The sequence below is a fragment of the Phyllobates terribilis genome, unplaced genomic scaffold (genome assembly GCF_046119375.1).
Source record: "Phyllobates terribilis strain yellow unplaced genomic scaffold, ASM4611937v1 Scaffold_11__3_contigs__length_659146591, whole genome shotgun sequence".
Taxonomy (NCBI): Eukaryota; Metazoa; Chordata; class Amphibia; order Anura; family Dendrobatidae; genus Phyllobates; species Phyllobates terribilis.
The window spans coordinates 524,175,513-524,198,279 of NW_027362771.1; the positions used below are offsets into that span (position 1 = coordinate 524,175,513).

Consider the following 22,767-nt stretch of genomic DNA (forward strand, 5'->3'; position numbering starts at 1 on the left):
CTTTTGTTTTGGCCAAAAGATTTTTTAAGCCACTGCCGCAACAAGGTAGACTCTTTTGGCTGGGCTGTACTCTACTCTAACCTATTAAACATTTCTTAAAATATCCAATTCTCTTTTTAGGTATATTTTTATTTATTTTTCTTTAAGGGAATGTATCACGTATATTTTTTTAAATGACCAGTAATATCATATACAAGAGACAAATACCATCACACCATAGCCGGACAACATATTACCACCACATAGTGACCGAATAATTCACATACAAGGAATACCAGCACACCATGATCAGATAACATATTAACACCACATAGTGACCCAATAATACCACATACAAGGAACAAATACCGCCACACCATGACTAGACCACATGTTACCACCACATAGTGACCGAATAATATAACATACAAGGAACAAATACCACCACATCATGACTAGACCAAATATTACCACCATATAGTGACCGAATAATTCCACATACAAGGAACAAATACCACCACACCATGACTAGACCACATATTACCACCACATAGTGACCAAATAATACCACATACTAGGAACAAATACCTCCACACCGTGACCAGACATATGGCCACCATATAGTATACTCCAATACTGATCATTAATAAAAAAACATAATACTTACCATAAGTGCCATTATACACAGGAGCGCTGCACATAGTATACAGTGTATAGTGTCAGTGTACAAGTAATACAGTTATCATCAGTGACATTATAAACAAGAGCTCTGTATAACTTGTGAGTGTACAGTTAATACAGTGATCATCAGTGACATTACATAGTAACATAGTTTGTAAAGCCGAATAAAGACTTGCGTCCATCAAGTTCGACCTGCTAGTTCTGTAATTGCTAAAGTTGATCCAGAGGAGGGCAAAAACCCCAAATGATTTGGCCAATCTTCACCTGAGGAAAAATTCCCTCCCGACTCTGAAACCAGCAGTCAGAATAAATCCCTGTATCAACCTACTATTTTATTTTATTTTTAAGTATATGCTGAAATCTGCCTGGTATCTAGAAATGCATCCAGTCCCCGCTTGAACTGGTGTAGTGAATCCGACATTACCGTCTCCTCACTCAGTGAATTCCATATTCTCACTGCTCTTACCCTAAAGAACCCCTACCTATGCTGGTGCTGAAACCTTTTCTCTTCCAGTCTTAGTGAGTGCCCTCTTGTTACCGTAATATCCCTCCTTTTGAACAAATCCCGGGCAAGATCTCTATACTGTCCCCCAGGGCCGGCTCCAGGTTTTTCTGGGCCCCGGGCGAAAGATTCTCAGTGGCCCCTTTAACACATACACGATTCATGATGCACAGATACCGCAGAGAAATATATATATATAATATAGTACAATGCAAAGATTTCACTTCTTACATTACATGAGCGATATCTATTGTAAATTCCACAATAGCTCAGAAACCGGTGAATCGCTTCACACAGAATACTGGCCCCCATATAAGGCTCCATACGGAATACTGGCCCCCATATAAGGCTCCATACGGAATACTGGCCCCCATATAAGGCTCCATACGGAATACTGGCCCCCATATAAGGCTCCATACCGAATACTGGCCCCCATATAAGGCTCCATACGGAATACTGGCCCCCATATAAGGCTCCATACCGAATACTGGCCCCCATATAAGGCTCCATACCGAATACTGGCCCCCATATAAGGCTCCATACCGAATACTGGCCCCCATATAAGGCTCCATACCGAATACTGGCCCCCATATAAGGCTCCATACCGAATACTGGCCCCCATATAAGGCTCCATACCGAATACTGGCCCCCATATAAGGCTCCATACCGAATACTGGCCCCCATATAAGGCTCCATACCGAATACTGGCCCCCATATAAGGCTCCATACCGAATACTGGCCCCCATATAAGGCTCCATACCGAATACTGGCCCCCATATAAGGCTCCATACCGAATACTGGCCCCCATATAAGGCTCCATACCGAATACTGGCCCCCATATAAGGCTCCATACCGAATACTTGCCCCCATATAAGGCTCCATACGGAATACTGGCCCCCATATAACGCTTCATACGGAATACTGGCCCCCATATAAGGCTCCATACGGAATACTGGCCCCCATATAAGGCTCCATACGGAATACTGGCCCCCATATAAGGCTCCATACGGAATACTGGCCCCCATATAACGCTTCATACGGAATACTGGCCCCCCATATAAGGCCCCATACGGAATACTGGCCCCCATATAAGGCCCCATACGGAATACTGGCCCCCATATAAGGCCCCATACGGAATACTGGCCCCCATATAAGGCCCCATACGGAATACTGGCCCCCATATAAGGCTCCATACGGAATACTGGCCCCCATATAAGGCCCCATACGGAATACTGGCCCCCATATAAGGCCCCATAAGGAATACTGGCCCCCATATAAGGCCCCATACGGAATACTGGCCCCCATATAAGGCCCCATACGGTATACTGGCCCCCATATAAGGCTCCATGCGGAATACTGGCCCCCATATAAGGCTCCATACGGAATACTGCCCCCCATATAAGGCTCCATACAGAATACTGGCCCCCATATAAGGCTCCATACAGAATACTGGCCCCCATATAACGCTCCATACAGGATACTGGTCCCCTTATAAAACTCCATACAGGATACTGGTCCCCTTATAACGCTCCATACAGGATACCGGTCCCCTTATAACGCTGCATGCAGGCTGTTACCCCCCACATAATGCCCCATACAGGCTGTCTCCCCCTTATAATGCTCCATGCAGGCTGTTACCCCCCCACATAATGCCCCATACAGGCTTCCCCCCCTCCTTATAATGCTCCATGCAGGCTGCCCCCCCCCCTTTATAATGCCCCATGCAGGCTGTTCCCCACCTTATAATGCCCCATGCAGGATGCCCCCCCCTCTTTATAATGCCCCATGCAGGATGCCCCCCCCTTCTCTTTACACTGCCCCATGCCTCCATACATTAAGAAAAAAAAATCAAATACTCACCTCCCTTCTCCTCACCTGCTACCTGCTGCCCGCTGCCCGCTGCCCATTGCCCGGGTCCGAACTCCAGCGTTGTCGGCGTCTTCCCGCTCAGCGCTCCCTGTGACGGCTCAGGGGAGGGCGCGGTGTAAAGACGTCACCGCGCCCTCTGACCTGACACGTCACAGGAAGCGCAGAGCAGGAAGACAGCTGATCTGTGGAGGCACGGGGAGAGGTAAGTATCCTGCTGCCGGGGCCCTGAGCAAGCGGCGGAGAAAGGCGGGCGCTGACACCGCTCTCCTCCGCCCATAGCCCAGCGGGGTGCGCGACCGCCAGTGGGCCCCTCTGCCTGCTCAGGGCCCCGGCATTTGCCCGGGTGCGCCGGGTGCTGACGCCGGCCCTGCTGTCCCCTAACATATTTGTACACATTTATTATGTCCCCCCTCAACCTTCTCTTTTCCAGGCTAAATAGTCCTAGTTTTGCCAACCTCTCTGGGTATTGCAGTCCCTCCATTCCCTTTATTAATTTTGCTGCCCTCCTTTGTACCTTTTCAAGCTCATTTATATCCTTTCTATATATTGGGGCCCATAACTGAGCACAGTATTCCAAGTGTGGTCTGACCAGTGCTTTGTACAGTGGAAGAACAATGTTCTCATCCTTTGCAGCTATACCTCTTCTGATACATCCCATTACCCTGTTTGCCCTTACAGCAGCGGCCTGACTTTGGGCACTCCAATTTAGCTTGCTATCAATCAAGATGCCCAAGTCCTTCTCCATCTCTGAATTCCCCAATGATTTCCCATTCAGTGAGTACTGGTGACTTCCATTTTTCCTTCCCATATGTATGACCTTACATTTCTCCTCGTTAAACCTCATTTGCCATTTAATGCTCCACCTACCCAGCTTATCCAAATCCCTCTGTAGGTCTGCACTGTCCTCTTTTGTATTAATTGTTTTACATAACTTTGTGTCATCTGCAAATATTGATATTTTACTATTTATCCCGTTGACTATGTCGTTAATAAAGATATTAAATAACATTGGGCCTAGTACAGACCCCTGTGGTACCCCACTAGTGACGCTTACCCAATCTGAGTATATTCCATTTATAACCACCCTCTGCCTTCTATCCTTTAGCCAGTTAGCAACCCACTTGCAGACATTTTCCCCCAGCCCCATCATTCTCATTTTGTATACCAACCTATTATGTGGCACGCTATCGAACGCTTTTGAGAAGTCGAGATACACGACATCCACTGGTTCCCCCTGATCTACTCGAGAGCTAACCTCCTCGTAGAAGTCAATCAGGTTTGTATGGCAGGAGCGATTCCTCATGAATCCATGTTGGTTCGGGATTAAAAGATTATTAGCATCAAGATGCTCCGTAATTGCCTCTTTAATGAAGCTTTCAAAAATTTTGCCCACAACGGACGTCAGACTCACCGGCCGATAGTTTCCGGCGTCACTTTTCGCTCCCTTTTTGAATATTGGCACTACATTCGCCTGTCGCCAATCAAGTGGCACAGACCCAGTCTCAACAGAGTCCTTAAATATAAGATATAACGGTCTGTCTATCACATTACTTAGTTCCCTTAGTACCCGTGGGTGTATGCCATCAGGTCCTGGTGATATGTTTATTTTAATGTTACTGAGGCGTTTCTGTACCCCAGCTTGGGTTAGATTTGTCATACTTAGTGGAGGATTAAGCTTGTCACTTCTCATTTCTCCTGTTAGTTCTATTTCCTTTGTGAAAGTTGTCGAAAAAAAATTATTTAATAGATTAGCTTTATCCTCATCTTTCTCTATGATTTTGCCTTCCTCACTTTTTATCGGTCCAATATTATCCGATTTAATCCTTTTACTATTTATATACGTAAAGAACAGTTTGGGATTTGATCTACTTTCCCTAGCAATACGTCTCTCTGTTTCCTCCTTCGCTATTTTTATTTGTTTTTTACAGGTTTTCGTTTTTTCCTTGTAACACATTAGTGCCTCCTTACTGTTTTCCTGTTTTAATCTCTTGAATGCCTCTTTTTTGCTATTTAACGCCCCTTTTACGTTCTTGTTCAACCATATTGGTTTCCTCTTATTTCTGGCCCTTTTATTCCCATACGGTATATACCTCTCGCACGGAGTATTCAGAATTCTTTTGAAGGTTTCCCATTTACTATTCGTATTTCCTTGATTAAGAACTTTGTCCCAGTCAATAAGTTGAAGGCTTTCTTTCAGCTGATCAAACTTCGCCCTCCTAAAGTTTAATGTTTTTGTTGTTCCCTTATTGATAACCCTACTGAAGGGCATCTTGAAGTCGATAATATTATGGTCGCTATTACCTAGGTGCCCCCCTATCTGTACCTCAGTTATTCTATCAGGCCTATTAGTCAATATTAAGTCCAACACGGCCTTCCCTCTCGTTGGTTCCTGCACTAGTTGGGAGAGATAATTATCCTTAATATTTGTCAAGAACCTTTTTCCTTTCTGAGATCTACAGGTTTCTGTTTCCCAGTCAATATCCGGGTAGTTGAAATCCCCCATTACAATCACTTCATTATGTTTTGCTACTTTGTCTATTTGTCCTAATAGCAGATTCTCATTCTCCTCTGTTATATTGGGTGGCTTATAGCAGACCCCCAGTAATATTTTATTATTATTTTTAGTTCCCTCTATCTCTACCCACATGGACTCGACCCCCTCTTCTCCCTCTCCTATATCTTCCCTTAGTCTGGGTTTTAGACATGACTTTACATATAAGCAGACTCCTCCGCCTTTCCCCTGTTTCCGGTCCCTTCTAAATAAACTATAATCTAATAAATTTACCGCCCAGTTGTAGCTATCGTCTAGCCAAGTCTCTGTTATACCTACGATGTCATACCTCTCCTCCGATATAAGCGCCTGCAGCTCATCCGCCTTATTGGTCAGGCTTCTTGCGTTGGTCAGCATGCAAGATAAAACTTTGGGGTTATTTAGCATCCTATTCTTCTCTAACGATCTAACTGTACTATCCCCACCCCCCTCTCCACCCTCATTATATTCACTTCTCCCCTTCCCCCTTGCTTGCCTCACATCCCACCTATTACCTTGGTTTCCCCCCCCGTCTCTAGTTTAAAAACTCCTCCAACCTATTAGCCATCTTCTTCCCCAGCACCGCTGCACCCTCCCCATTGAGGTGCAGCCCGTCCCTACGGTAGAGCCTGTAGCCGACCGCGAAGTCGGCCCAGTTCTCCATGAACCCAAACCCTTCTGCCTTGCACCAACTCTTTAGCCACTTATTCAACTCCCTAACTTCCCATTGGCGCTCCTGTGTGGCTCGCGGGATTGGTAGTATTTCTGAGAAAACTACCTTGGAGGTCCTTGCCCTAAGCTTCCTACCTAGGTCCCTGAAATCATTTTTAAGGACCCTCCATCTACCACTCACTTTGTCATTGGTGCCGATGTGGACCATGACCGCTGGGTCTTCGCCAGCCCCACCCAGTAACCTGTCAACCCGATCCGCGATGTGCCGGACTCGAGCGCCAGGGAGGCAGCACACCGTTCGGCGATCCCGGTCTTTGTGACAGATTGCCCTGTCTGTCCCCCTAATAATAGAGTCACCCACTACCAGAACCTGTCTTGCCTGCCCTACACTTCCCCCCTCCCCCTCATTACTGGAGCATACACTCCCCCGGCGGTCTGTCGTGCTCCAATAATGCCGGTTCTGAACCAGCCTTCCTATACTTCTTCCCTCTATCCCTCCTAACTGTTATCCAGCTCCCTGCCTGTTCAGCCTGCACTTCCCCTCTATGCTCCACCCCCAGTATTGACCCATTGAGTGTCTGCTCGGTGAGCAGCAAACTCCGTTCCATGTTGTCGATGCTCCTCAGTACCGCTATCTGAGCACTTAGATCCAGAATTTGGGCTTCCAAGTGCACGATATGCTCACATCTCTCGCAGCAGTATGGATCCTCGAGCGGTTGCTCACGGAATGCATACATTGCGCAAGATGTACACTGCACGGCTCCGGCCAAAATGGACGTCATTCTAAATATGGGGATACAGTCAGTATATATATACAAGTACAAAACACAATTATTTATACATAGGTGTATGGACGGGGATCAACTAGGGATGTGCAAGTGTATCAATTAGATATCGGCGGGGGATCAGTTAAGTATGGACGGGGGATCAATTAAGTATCAAGTATGGACGGGGGAATCAGATAAGTAGGTCAGGTAGATTAATTAAGTAAAAAGTAAAGTAAAGAAAGAATGAAATACAGTCAGCAATTCAGTCCTAAGTCCTCCCTTCCAAACTCCCTGAATCCAAAGTCACTGAAAAACAAGTCACACACTTACTTTCGTTCGCACTTACGCTCCAGACACACGCAGCTCGTTTACACTCGCAAACTAAGAGATTTAAAGAGTTTTTTTTTTTTTTCTTCCTTTTCCAGCAATGTACCCTTCACCTCAATGCACTTCCAAAAGGGAAGGAGCTCTGTATATAGTATACAGGTAATACAGGGATCACCGTTGACATTATACACAGGTGCTCTGGTATATAGTGTATAATGTACAGTTAATACAGTGATCACCAGTGACATTATAACCAGCAGCTCTGTATATAGAACCAGGGGAGGAGTCCTGAGGAGATAATTTGCATATTCCCACTGCATTTTGGGGTAAGTGAAGAGTCTCCGCGAGCTCAAAGAACACTGGATTTTGGCTGTTGGAGCTGAAAAGAGGACATCGGTAAACCAGGGGAGGAGTCCTGAGGAGATAATTTGCATATTCCCACTGCATTTTGGGGTAAGTGAAAAGTCTCCGCGAGCTCAAAGAACACTGGATTTTGGCTGTTGGAGCTGAAAAGAGGACATCGGTAAACCAGGGGAGGAGTCCTGAGGAGATAATTTGCATATTCCCACTGCATTTTGGGGTAAGTGAAGAGTCTCCGCGAGCTCAAAGAACACTGGATTTTGGCTGTTGGAGCTGAAAAGAGGACATCGGTAAACCAGGGGAGGAGTCCTGAGGAGATAATTTGCATATTCCCACTGCATTTTGGGGTAAGTGAAGAGTCTCCGCGAGCTCAAAGAACACTGGATTTTGGCTGTTGGAGCTGAAAAGAGGACATCGGTAAACCAGGGGAGGAGTCCTGAGGAGATAATTTGCATATTCCCACTGCATTTTGGGGTAAGTGAAGAGTCTCCGCGAGCTCAAAGAACACTGGATTTTGGCTGTTGGAGCTGAAAAGAGGACATCGGTAAACCAGGGGAGGAGTCCTGAGGAGATAATTTGCATATTCCCACTGCATTTTGGGGTAAGTGAAGAGTCTCCGCGAGCTCAAAGAACACTGGATTTTGGCTGTTGGAGCTGAAAAGAGGACATCGGTAAACCAGGGGAGGAGTCCTGAGGAGATAATTTGCATATTCCCACTGCATTTTGGGGTAAGTGAAGAGTCTCCGCGAGCTCAAAGAACACTGGATTTTGGCTGTTGGAGCTGAAAAGAGGACATCGGTAAACCGCGCGCCGCATTTTGAAGCTTTTTTTTAAGCTTTTTTCACTGTTTTCAGAACATTAACAATAAGAACATGGAAGAGTCCAGGAGCCATTTGGTGAGCTGCATATCCTGCTACATGTTCACAGACTTGCCAGTGGAAAAGCCAGACTTCACATGCCAGAAATGCAAGCTTGTGTCCCTGTTGGAGGAAAAGTTGCGAAATCTAGAAGAGAGGTTAACTACCTTGAAAATCATTAAGGAAGGTGAAGAGTTCTTAGACAGAGCAGAATTATCTCTTCATGATTCAGAAAGAGAAGAAATTCGAACTGCACCTGACGAAACAGAGGAATGGAAGCATGTGACCCACAGAAGCAGGAGGATCGAGAGGCAGTCAGCACCCATACTGCTCAGGAACCAGTACCAGGCTCTCACACAGGAGAACCATGAAGAAATACAGCAAGATAAGACTTTGCCAGCAATGAATAACCTTGTAAGCCCTCAGAATCCTCCTGGATGGAGAAAGAAGAATGTTGTGAAGAAAAAACGGAGAGTGGTGGTCATGGGGGATTCCCTGTTAAGAGGAACAGAGGCCGCTATCTGCAGACCAGACATAACCTCAAGAGAAATGTGCTGTCTTCCAGGAGCAAAAATTAAAGATGTGTCTGACAGGATATCAAGACTCTTCAGACCTACAGATCACTACCCATTCCTGCTAATACATGTGGGGACAAATGACACCGCAAGAAAGGACCTGGAAACCATCTGCAGTGACTTTGAAGACTTAGGCAAGAAAGTGAAAGAATTGGGAGCGCAGGTGGTCTTCTCATCCATCCTCCCAGTGGATGGCCATGGAACAATGAGGTGGAATAAGATTCTACAGGTGAACAACTGGCTACGTCGATGGTGCCGTCAACAAGGATTTGGATTTCTGGATCACGGAATGAATTACCTATACGATGGACTACTTGCTAGAGATGGGGTGCACCTTACGAAGACTGGAAAACATGTATTTGGAAGTCGCCTTGCTACACTCATCAGAAGAGCTTTAAACTAGAACAATGTGGGAAGGGAAGCAAAAGGCCAGAAAAAGCCATACAGCTGACAAATACTATTGAGATCTCTGCTACTGGAAGTGGAAAAGAAGAACAAAGACAAAAAAATCTAAATAATAAAAATATGGGAGGAAGAGAAACCAATCACAAACTAAAATGTTTTTATACAAATGCACAAAGCATGGGCAACAAACAAGGAGAATTGGAACTACTAATGCAGGAAAAGGAATATGATGTCATTGGAATCACTGAAACTTGGTGGGACGATACACATGATTGGAATAAAAGGCTAAAAGGATACAACTTATTTGCAAGAAACAGACTTGATAAACGAGGAGGAGGTGTTGTATTGTATGTTAGAAAAGCGTATATCTGCACAGAGATTGAAGCTTCAGAGACTGGGAGTTCTGTGGAAACTGTTTGGGTAAGAATACAAGGAGAGAACAACGGAAAGGACACCATTGTAGGCATTTACTACAGGCCACCTGGGCAAGCTGAAGATATGGATGAACTCTTTATGTATCAAATGACCAAGTTCTCCAAAAAATATGACGTAGTGGTCATGGGAGATTTCAACTATCCAGACATTTGTTGGGAATCTCTCTCAAGTAAAACTAACAGGTCAAGCAAATTCTTATCCTCTCTTGCTGACAACTTTATCTTCCAAAAGGTAGGGGAGAAAACAAGGGGATCTGCTACTTTGGATCTAATTCTTATAAACAGGGAGGAAATGGTTGAGGAGGTAAAGGTGGCTGGGACCCTAGGAGGCAGCGATCATGCTATTATAGAATTTTGGATAACTAGAGGAGGAAGACATGTGAAGACTCAAACTTCAAGGTTAGATTTTAGAAAGGCAGATTTTAAGAGACTCAGAAAGAGAATAGGAGGGATCCAATGGCTGGATGTCCTTAAGGACAAAAATGTCCAGGAAGGATGGGAAATTTTTAAAAATGAGATTCTCAAAGCACAATCGTTAACAATCCCGAAAAGTAGGAAGAATGGGAAGCATTTAAGGAAACCAGGATGGATGAACACAGAACTTAAACACATGCTAAAAAGAAAGAAAGAAATGTTTATTAAATGGAAAGAGGGAGGCATATCTAAAGAAGATTATAATGCAGTCTGCAGATCCTGTAGGGCACGTATCAGGTTAGCTAAAGCTGACAATGAATTAAGGCTTGCAAGAGATGTCAAAAGCAATAAAAAAGGATTTTGGGGGTATGTCAAAAGTAAAAGAAAAGTCAAAGATGCTATAGGATTTTTACAGGATGAAAATGGAGAAATGGTAAGAGAGGATGTTGAGAAGGCCGAACTTTTTAATTCCTATTTTGCATCTGTTTTCTCTCAGAAAGAAAATGTAACATCAACTGATCTTCACTGTCCATTTAAAGGAATAGAGGAATCCAAGTTATCAGTAAACAGAAAGATTGTGAGGGAATATTTAGCTAACATAAATGAGTTCAAGTCTCCAGGTCCAGATGAATTACACCCCAGAGTACTGAAGGAGATTGTAGAAGAAATTTTAGAACCACTCTCCATAATCTTTGAAAATTCTTGGAGAACAGGAGAAGTCCCAGAAGACTGGAGAAGAGCAAATGTTGTTCCTATCTTCAAAAAGGGGAAGAAGGTGGACCCAGGGAACTATAGGCCGGTGAGTCTGACTTCTATACCAGGAAAGATCTTTGAACAAATTATTAAACAACATGTATGTAAGTACATGGATAAGAATGAAGTGATTAACCAGAGTCAGCATGGGTTTGTAACTAACAAGTCATGTCAGACTAACTTAATTTCCTTCTATGACAGAATCACTGACTGGGTGGATCAGGGAAATGCTGTAGATATAGTATATCTTGACTTCAGCAAAGCATTTGACAAAGTATCTCACATCATCCTTATTGAAAAAATGACCAAGTATGCAATGGACCAGGCAACTGTTAGGTGGATTCATAACTGGCTTAGTGATCGGACTCAAAGGGTGGTTGTAAATGGCTTCACATCCAGCTGGATGAATGTCTCAAGTGGGGTACCACAGGGCTCCGTCCTGGGACCTGTATTGTTCAACATCTTTATCAATGATTTAGATGAAGGAATTGAGGGTAAACTGATTAAATTTGCTGATGACACAAAGCTAGGAGGGATAGCTAATACTAGAGAAGAGAGAGAGAGGATTCAAAAAGACCTAAATAAACTGGAGCAGTGGGCAGCAACCAACAGAATGGTTTTTAACAGGGAAAAATGCAAAGTACTACATCTGGGCAATAAAAATGAAAAAAGCATATACAGAATGGGAGGAATAGAGCTAAGCAACAGTACATGTGAAAAAGACTTAGGTATACTAATAGATCATAGACTGAACATGAGTCAACAGTGTGATGCAGCAGCAAAAAAGGCAAATACAATTCTGGGATGTATTAACAGAAGCATACAGTCTAGATCACGTGAAGTCATTATCGGTCTTTACTCCTCTTTGGTCAGACCTCATCTGGAATACTGTGTACAGTTTTGGGCACCACATTTTAAAAAAGACATAGACAAACTGGAGCAAGTTCAGAGAAGAGCGACCAGAATGGTGACTGGTCTGCAAACCATGTCCTATGAGGAACGGTTGCAGGATTTGGGAATGTTTAGCTTGCAAAAAAGAAGACTGAGAGGAGACTTAATAGCTGTCTACAAATATGTCAAGGGCTGTCACATTGTAGAAGGATCATCTTTATTCTCATTTGCACAAGGAAAGACTAGAAGCAATGGGATGAAACTAAATGGGAGGAGGCACAGATTAGATATTAGAAAAAACTTTTTGACAGTTAGGGTGATTAATGAGTGGAACAGGCTGCCACGAGAGGTGGTGAGTTCCCCTTCAATGGACGTCTTCAAACAGAGGCTGGACAGACATCTGTCTGAGATGATCTAGTGAATCCTGCTTTGAGCAGGGGGTTGGACCAGATGACCCAGGAGGTCCCTTCCAACTCTACCATTCTATGATTCTATGATTCTATGATTCTATGATATAGTGTACAGGTAATACAAGGATCCCTAGTGACATTATACACAGGAACCCTGTATATAGTGTCAGTGTACAGGTAATACAGGGATCACCAGTGTCATTATACACTGTGTTCCAAATTATTATGCAAATAATATTTTCTCAGATTTTCCCAAATTACCTATATGAATTGCAGTCATTGTAATTTTCCAGTCAAATAACTATTAGAGTACAATTGAAAGGTTTTTGTACAAACTGCCTATGATAACAATATATTTTTAAAAAAATAAAAAACTCAAACTGCACTCAAAATGCATGTTCCAAATTATTATGCACAGCAGAGTTTTCAACCTTTTCATTTTAATAAAGAACAAAAAAATGGTCATTTTTGAAATTATAAGCATTAGCAGGTTATTACAAACTGAAATCAAACAGTTTTCAACTCAAAACTTTATTCTAGGTGATGTTACATTTGCACATAGGACCCCTTGTTCGAAAGGAGCTTCTGAACTCTCTCGTCCATTGAATTTGTCAGGTTTTGGATGGTTTCTGCTTTAATTGTTTTGCATGAGGACAGAATACCCTCCCAGAGCTGTTGCTTAGATGTGAACTGCCTCCCGCCATCATAGACACTCCTTTTGATGATGCTCCAGAGGTTCTCAATGGGGTTGAGGTCAGGGGAGCATGGGTGCCACACTATAAGTTTGTCCCCTTTTATGCCCATATCAGCCAGAGATGCAGATGTGTTATGTGTAGCATGAGACGGGGCATTATCATGCATGAAATGATCTCGATGGTCCAGATGGATGGAGTGGAGGATGGCTGGTTGATGGACACCCCATGCAAACATGGCTACGGCGCTAACAAGGAGGAGGTGGAGTAATGTTTTGGGCTGGAATCATGGGGAGAGAGATTGTCGGCCCTTTTAGGATCCCTGAATGGGTAAAGATGAACTCCATAATGTATGTTGAGTTTCTCAAACAGCACTTCCTTCCATGGTTCAAGAAGAAGAAACGTGCATTCCGCAGCAAGATCATTTTCATGCATGATAATGCCCCGTCTCATGCTGCACATAACACATCTGCATCTCTGGCTGCTATGGGCATAAAAGGGGACAAACTTATGGTGTGGCACCCATGCTCCCCTGACCTCAACCCCATTGAGAACCTCTGGAGCATCATCAAAAGGAGTGTCTATGATGGCAGGAGGCAGTTCACATCTAAGCAACAGCTCTGGGAGGGTATTCTGTCCTCATGCAAAACAATTAAAGCAGAAACCATCCAAAACCTGACAAATTCAATGGATGAGAGAGTTCAGAAGCTCCTTTCGAACAAGCGGTCCTATGTGCAAATGTAACATCACCTAGAATAAAGTTTTGAGTTGAAAACTGTTTGATTTTAGTTTGTAACAACCTGCTAATGCTTATAATTTCAAAAATATCCATTTTTTTGTTCTTTATTAAAATGAAAAGGTTGAAAACTCTGCTGTGCACAATAATTTGGAACATGCATTTTGAGTGCAGTTTGAGTTTTTTATTTTTTTAAAAATATACTGTTATCATAGGCAGTTTGTACAAAAACCTTTCAATTGTACTCTAATAGTTATTTGACTGGAAAATTACAATGACTGCAATTCATATAGGTAATTTGGGAAAATCTGAGAAAATATTATTTGCATAATAATTTGGAACACAGTGTACACAGGAGCTCTGTATATAGTGTCAGTGTACAGGTAATACAGTGATCACCAGTGACATTATACACAGGAGCTCTGTACATAGTATATAGTGTATAGTGTCAGTGTACAGATAACACACTGACTCACCAGTGACGTCTCTAGTTGAAGTCTTTCATCCAGCGCAGACCGCCATCACTTCTTCCAGCCAGGACTCGTCTCTGCATAAAATAACACAGTTATCTAGAGCACATTCCCCAACTTCTACACTACGCAGCTGAATACAGACATGCACCCACCATTAATATATAATTAGTTATTATGCAACCCACCATTCCAAATATAAATTGTAATCCACCACTGCACGTGCACTAACCATAAATAGCCACTTTCCCCACCTAATAAATATAAAAATTAAGTAGAACCTGTACTCTTTCCCTCAATTCATTACCAGTCACACTCCATCATCCTCAACGCCCCCATTCTCTCGAGTCATTATATTTACATGCCCCCCTCTGCCCCAATTAATTTTGTCATGTCCTCTTTCTCCCATCCCCAATTCATCATCATTTTCTCTCCTCCATCCCCAATTCATCACCTTTTTTCTGCCCCCCACCCTCACTTCATTATCATTTGCTCTCCTCCTCCATCCTCAAGGCATCATTTGCTCTCCCCACCCCCAGCTTCAATTCATCATTTTCTTCCCCCCTTCTCCCATCCTCAATTCATCATTTGCTCTCTCCACCTTCAATTTATCATTTGTGCTCCCCCATCCCACACCCTCAATTCATCATTATTTGCGCTCCCCCACCCTTAATTCAATATTTGCTCTCCCCATCCCCCACTCCCAATTAATTTGCTCTCCCTACCCCCCCACTCCCAATTCATAATTTGCTCTCCCCCCTCCTAATTTGTCATTTGCTCTCACCTCCCAATTTGTCATTTGCTCTCCCCACCCCCCCACTCCCAATTCATCATTTGGTCTCCCCACCCCCCACTCCCAGTTCATTAGCTCTCCCCATCCCCCACTCCCAGTTCATCATGTGCTCTCTCCACCCTCCACTCCCAGTTCATCATGTCCTCTCCCCACCCCCCCATCCCAAGACCCTTTAATTAATTCTATTAAAAAAAAAGTTTTTCATACTTACCTCTCATACGATTCCATACAGGTGCAACTCCACTTCTGAACTGACATCCTGGAGCTCGATGCAGGCGAGTATGTGATGACGTCATTGCATATGCGCCGTCTCCAGTGCATCACAGGAAAGGCGGAGGGACTCCCTTGGAGCTGCACGGCTGTTCAGTTTTACAGTTGTAAGAGTTCCAAGGCTCCCTGTGCCGAGATTTACGCTGCGCTCTGGTACACTGTACCCTGGGGCCCGGTGAGCAGAAGCACTAGAGGGGGTGGCCCTGGACCGGGCCCCCCCACTTTACTTCTGTTCACTGGGCCCCATACAGCAGTAAGGGCAGTAATGCCCTGATGGCGGCCCTGTGGCCACTGCACCACGTTTCGATAGATAGATAGATAGATAGATAGATAGATAGATAGATAGATAGATAGAGACAGACAGATAGATATCTTACTGACATATATTTTATATTTTAGGTTCCTTCTATTGATGAATTTGTGGCTAAATTATCCAATGTGAGAAAAATCAACCTACCCGGGATTTTTCAGAGGGTAAATACATTTTCGTATCTTAAATTATTTTACTAAAATATTAGAGATGGACATTTATTTGTCAACATTATTGAATGGGAAAAGGTGATATGATAAAACATTTTTCAAGAGAGTCTGTTTGTAAAGATGCAGTTTTCCCACTGTTTTAACTCCTCGGATATAGTAGTTTTTTATTAAAGAAACATGAATCTTTTCTTGCTGTAAGACAACTGACTGCAGTAAAAGCCTTCTCCCCTACAGCGTGACACAAAGGTTATCAAGCACTTTTAACAGGTTATGGCACACCCCTTCAGTACTATTATTCCCTGACTTCTCTACAGGATTTCTACAAAACACTTTTTAGGAAACATGCAAAACAAGCCCTCAAACTTACAAACACAGAGGCAAGTGTTCCTCCTGCTCACTTCATATCATTCATATCTAGGATTAGTATTCTTTTGATAGGGCCCTTTGTAGGCCAATGGGTAGAAAATGAAAATAGATTGCTTTAGGACAATCCAGAGTGAGAAACCCTCTGTGATGCTAGTCACTACTCACGGACAAGCCATGAAGCTGGGTACTCAAGTGGTCCAGGGTCTGATACCAAGAGGGCTCATCATAAACAAAGGGGCAGGTCACAGTCTGAGGTCAGAATTCTGGGAAGGTAGTGGATCAAGACAAAATGGCAAGGCAAATAGATGGTCAAAGGCAAGGTCAACCGTCTGGCAACAAACATCAAATACAGGAACACAGAGAACAGAGCAAACACAAATCATTTGAGCAAAGCTACAACTGGCACTAATTGGAGACAAAGAGCCAGGTAAATAGCCATGTAATCACTCAAATAGCAGACTCATGGAGAAAGCCTCGGCACACTGGAGAAAGCTGTCAACACACTGACAGCTCAGTACGCCCCAGCCTCCAATTGGATGGCTGAGCTGTCCATCACCATACTGACAGCTCAGCACGCCCTTGTCCTAGATTGGATGGCTGAACTGTCACTCACTGCTTCCAGACACACCGATTGACGGAATCATGACACCCTCTTTGCAGTTACTCCTAATCTGGCTAAAATGTGTGCCCCGTTATTAAAGGGGTTGTCTGGTTACAGCATAGGACAGGTCATCAATATGAAATCGGTGAGGGTCCCACATCCAGCACCCCCACCGATTAACTGTTATTTGCTCTGCATATAAATACTTTTAACGGAGCTGCAAAGTGCAGCTCCACCCAATGTGTAGCAGCTGTTGCCAGGTACTGCAGAACAAATCCTGTTCAGAAGAACAAATAGTTGACCGGTGGGTGTTGGACCCCTAGTGATCTCATATTGATGCACTATATACCGTAGGTCTTCAATATGCTGTGATTGAACAATCCCTATAATTATTTAATAGGATATTTTAAAATTATTTTTTTTAAAAAATAGATTACCCATGGGTAGTGTTGAGCATTCCGATACTGTAATATCGGGTATCGGCCGATATTCGCGGTATCGGAATTCCGATACTTAATTCCGATACTTTTACAATATCGGATACCGGAATCGGAAGTTCCCATAATGCCTGCGCTCTGCAGTGTCTGTGAAGGATGACAAGTTGGATGGCAGCGCGATCCAGCCTGTCATCAGAATGCCATCCCAGCGGGGGAGAATTCTCCTGATTGTTTAAAAGCCGGCGCGCGGTAAAAAGCCGCCGGCTTTTAAACAATCACACAGCCCCATACTGCTTCCCCGCAGCCTCCCACCCCGATCCTCCGCTCCCCTCGCCACCTCCAATCCCAATCGTAAATTAGGACCGGGCGGGGAGCACAGCACCAAGGAGCGAAGGACCCGGGCGGGGAAGCCGGCAGTGAAAAGACTTCACCGCCGGCTTTCCCGTTCTGTGCTGCGCTTTCCCGCCGGTTATTTCAAATGAACAGCTGAGGTATCAGGTGATGCTGATCAGCTGTTCATTTGAAGTCGCCGCGGTGCCCTCAGAGGGTTCATGTGAGTTCATGCTTGACTGCATGAACTCACATGAACTTTCCCACGGCCGCACAGGTCAGCCTCACCTCCCAGACCCGTCATGATTAGTGTGTGTGCGGGGTGTGTGTGCGGGGTGTGTGTGCGGGGTGTGTGTGCGATGTTTGTGCGGGTGTGTGCGGGGTGTGTGTGCGGGGTGTCTGTGCGATGTTTGTGCGGGTGTGCGCGGTGTCTGTGCGTGCAGGCAGACATAGGCCGATGTGACACTACTACTCCCATCGGCCTATGTCTGTCCCCCGTCCACTCCTGCCAGCAGGATCAGCTCGATGGGAGCAGTAGTTCCCATCAGCCTGATCCTGCTATTTAAATTGCCCTACTGTGTCCCCAATAAATGTTAAATACATGTCATTGGTGGCCAGTGGTTACCTAAAAGAAATTAGTTCATACATTACCTGTCCCCGCCGATCGCCACCTAAAATAAAGTAAAAAATAAAAAACTACACCTATACTCACCTAGACACCTAATTCCCCGAAGCCATCGATCTCCTGTAATAAAATATAAAATAATAAACCACAACCTTATCCTTACCCCTCCGTAGTAGTCCACGAGTGTCCCACGAAGATCTCCAGTTCAGAGCGGCCACATAGAATGTGACCGCTCTGAACCGCTGCCGCCGCTAGAATGACGGGGCCGTAAGGGTTCACCGGAGTTCAGGCAGCGCTGCTCCGGTTAGCTCCTTTACGGCCCTGCTGTATCGTGAGAAATTCCCACGGTACAGCACTGCCGTAAAGGAGGTCTCCGGAGCTGCGCTGCCTGAATGCACTCCGGTGACCTCAGTCAGTGGCTCCCGCTGCCGGGAGCGGACGTGTTCCCGGCAGCGTGAGCTTACAGCAGCCATGACAGCTGTCACCATCTCCAGATGTGACAGCTGTGCATGGGAGATCAGCGCAGGAACGTGGACAGGTAACTATTATTTTTAGTAAACTAAGAATTAAATAAAATTGTGTGTTTTATTTCAAATAAATTATTTTTTCTATTCATGGCACCCTTCCTGGGCTATTAATATCAGCCCCCAGCTGTCTGCCTAGCCTTTGCTAGCTATTAAAATAGGGGGGACCCCACGTTATTTTTTTTGGGGGGTTCCCCCATTTTAATAGCTAGTAAAGGCTAGGTATTCAGCTGGGGGCTGATATTAGTAGCCTGGGAAGCTCCGTGGGTATTACCCCCTTCCCAGGCTTCAAACATTTGCCCCAGCTGTCTGCTTAACCTCCGCTAGAGCCTAAAATTAAGGGGAACCCCACGCCATTTTTTTTTTAAATAAATCCTTTATTTTAACACTAAATGACAAGTACAGTAATCAACACTATTACTGTACTTCATATATATGTGACTGACATGTTTCTATCTATCTAATCTATGTGTGAAGCTCTATTCTGTCTGTTATAAATTGTCGGGTACAGATGCTGAATTGCCGGCCGGCTTTTTTAAAGAGACGGTGCACGAAAACACTAATATTTTTTTAAATAAATTCTTTACACTAAATGACAAGTACAGTAAGCAACACTGTCACAGTACTTCATATATATGTGACTGACATGTTTCTATCTATCTAATCTATGTGTGAAGCTCTATTCTGTCTGTTATAAATTGTCGGGTACCGCTGCTGAATTGCCGGCCGGCTTTCTTAAAGAGACTGTGCATGAAAACACTAATATTTTTTTAAATAAATCCTTTACACTAAATGACAAGTACAGTAAGCAACACTGTCACAGTACTTCATATATATGTGACTGACATGTTTCTATCTATCTAATCTATGTGTGAAGCTCTATTCTGTCTATTATAAATTGTCGGGTACAGATGCTGAATTGCCGGCCGGCTTTCTTAAAGAGACGGTGCACGAAAGCACTAATATTTTTTAAAATAAATCCTTTACACTAAATGACAAGTACAGTAAGCAACACTGTCACAGTACTTCATATATATGTGACTGACATGGTTCTATCTACCTAATCTATGTGTGAAGCTCTATTCTTTCTGTTGTAAATTGTCAGGTACCGGTGAATGCCGCTGATGAATTGCCGGCTTTTCATGTCATTCTACATTATTCTTAGTTGTTTTACTTCATGTAGAATTAACCTACAAGGAAAGAAAGGGTTTATTTTCATTCCGATATTTGTGTCCCATTGACTTGCATTGGTTTCCGGTATCGGAATCGGCGATATCCGATACTTTTTGGGTATCGGCCCGATCCAATCCGATACGATATTTCCTGATATCGGAAGGTATCGCTCAACACTACCCATGGGTTGTCTTTTAAGGAAATTAGTACTTCTACATACAAAATACAAAAATAACTTCCTTAATTGCTTTTACCTTGATGTGTACTTTGTTTTCATCTATTTTTAAACTGGCTTTACCCTTATACTTTGTCTTTGGATGAGTGGCAAGATTTCTCATGTGTGAATGGATTAAACTAAGCCGTAATCATTGGCTAAGCTGCTGATATCTACATTAGCCAAGAAATGTTCTCACATTTCTAGCAGAATTTCATCAAATAACATTGGGTAAAGCTAATGGATCCAGGTCCATAACGGATAAAGATTAGTGATGAGCGAGCATGCTCACTGCTGCTCGGTGCTCGCCGAGTATTTCCGGGGTTGCTCGGCGGGAGCTCAGGTCCCCTCCCTGCATGTTTCGCGCTCTTTAGAGCGCCAATCAACATGCAGGGATTGTCTGCCACACACTGTAATGCCTCAGCCATGTTGGTTGTGGCATTACAGTGATTGGCTGACCGCACAGTGTCATCAGGTCTATATCAGACCTGGCGCCGCCGTGCTCGTCACAGTCTACTCCGCAATCAGGCAGTGTAGGGAGAGCTGCTGCTGAGCTAGGGAGAGATTCGGTTGTTTATTAGTTAGTGTAGGTATTCTACAAGATTCTACATATATCCATCTCAACTAACAGTCCTTCTGAGGACTAATCCAGCTGCAGAGATATCAGTGCTAGGCAGGCAGGCAGGGTACATAGCAGACTGCAGTGCACATAGCAAGAGTGTCCATTCCAGTTCTGTCTGCTGGTGTTTTTACAGATATTATATTTGTAGAAATAGCCCCAGGTATCAGGGGCCAGGAATATTTTTTTTTTTATCTTAATCCTGATTATTTGCTTAAAAAGCAATCCAGAGTACACCGTTTTTCTGCGCCATTTGCTTGTTGGCACTGCAGAATACAGCCAGGTTCTTTCCATATTATAGCGCTAAAAATTCAGCTATTTAAAACTGTGGTTTGTTTGTCACATGGATCACATATAATTGCGCTGAAAATATTGCCATTTCTGGCCTCCATTGAAATTTTGTTACAGTGTGTCAGTGAACTTATTGACACGAGGTCGGCGCTGTTAAAAATAGTTACTTACAGGCCAGCTATTTAAAACTGTGGTTTGTCCGTCACACGGATCACATATAATTTTGCTGAAAATATTGCCATTTCTGGCCTCCATTGAAATTTTGTTGCAGTGTGTCAGTGAACTTATTGACACGAGGTCGGTGCTGTTAAAATAGTTACCTACAGGCCAGCTATTTAAAACTATGGTTTGTCCATCATACGGATCACATATAATTGCACTGAAAATATTGCCATTTCTGGCCTCCATTGAAATTTTGTTGCAGTGTGTCAGTGAACTTATTGACACGAGGTCAGCGCTGTTAAAAATAGTTACCTACAGGCCAGCTATTTAAAACTGTGGTTTGTCCGTCACACGGATCACATATAAGTTCGCTCCAAATTCAGCCATTTGTAGTGAGCTTGGAAGATATTGTCCTCCATTTAAAATGGGCAAGGCACGTGGCAAGGGACGGGGAACTGGACGTGATGGTGATGGTGCATGCAAAGGCTAAGGCCGTGGGCAAGCTGAAAGTGTGCCACAACAAACACCCACATCTTCTCGCTCGACCTTCCTGCCCCAATTAATAGGGGACTGCAGAACACCACTATTGAACACAGAGCAGTGTGAAAAGGTTATTGGTTGGATAACAGATAATGCTTCCAGTCACTTAGCCACCACCACCTGTCTTCCACACGGTCAAGTCTCAGTAGCCATGAGTCTAGACCGCATATTCCTCATCCTGATCCTCCTTCCTCCCACCATGCCGAGTGCCCGGAGACAACTGATCCCACACTTGGACACTCCGAAGAGCTGTTCACTTTTCCATTTATAGATTCGGGCCTCTCGCCTGGTCCACTTGAAGCGGGGCAAGAGGAGATCGCATGTAGCGATGCCCAAATATTTGAGCATCCACGGTCATATGAAGGCGACGGTGGGAAAGTGTCACATGAGGTGGACAATGATGAAACACAATTGCCAGAAAGTCAGGAGGAAGACCAGGGTGCAGAAGTGGAAAACGAGGTGGTGGATGTGACTCGCCCAGGGGATGACTCGGTACCCGGGCCTTTAGAGTGGCCTTGGGATGTCGCGGTGGTCGGCTCCCGGGCCCGTACCCTGGGGGTTGCTCCTTAAAAGCGTTTATGGTTATTTGTTAATTTTAAGAAAGAGTTTGTGACGCCACCTCTGGCTTCTGGTGAGGATCACCAGCGCTGCGCAGTCCACTGAGGCCGATGATAAGGCAGCTAGATGATATAGCTCCCCACAGGTGGAGCTAGGCCTCAGGGCAGTGTGTGGCGGGGGTATGCTGGACAGGCGAGACCCAGCCGGGTCAGAGCAAGAACAGGGACAGAAACGATAGTCACTTCAGTACCTTTTACTGATGGAAATTCAGGCACGTCCCAGAGCACTGTAGGGTAAAGGGTGCATGTCAGGATCCTCCCCAATGAGCGGGTTTCGGGCCTCCTGTCTCTTGCCTCTGTGTAGTAAGTTTCTGACCTGCCTGGAGCTAGGCCTAACTTTGTCTCTGTCCTGCGCTGGCTGACCTTGTGGTAGGGCCTTTTCTTGGAGTGCACGCTCCCGA

The 22,767-nt window shown here is 44.4% G+C and overlaps 1 protein-coding gene across 5 annotated transcripts in view; it reads left to right on the forward strand.

Moving 5' to 3' along the window:
- PROM2 (prominin 2) overlaps positions 1-22,767 on the forward strand; it is a 239,050-nt gene that overhangs the window by 109,663 nt on the left and 106,620 nt on the right. For 4 of the 5 annotated variants that reach the window (XM_073653665.1, XM_073653664.1, XM_073653666.1 and 1 more), the window contains exon 8: positions 15,787-15,861. The exons of the other annotated variant lie outside the window; for it this stretch is intronic. In XM_073653665.1, coding sequence (XP_073509766.1) covers positions 15,787-15,861 — 75 coding nt within the window. The remainder of the gene's footprint in view (positions 1-15,786; positions 15,862-22,767) is intronic. 5 annotated transcript variants of the gene reach the window in all.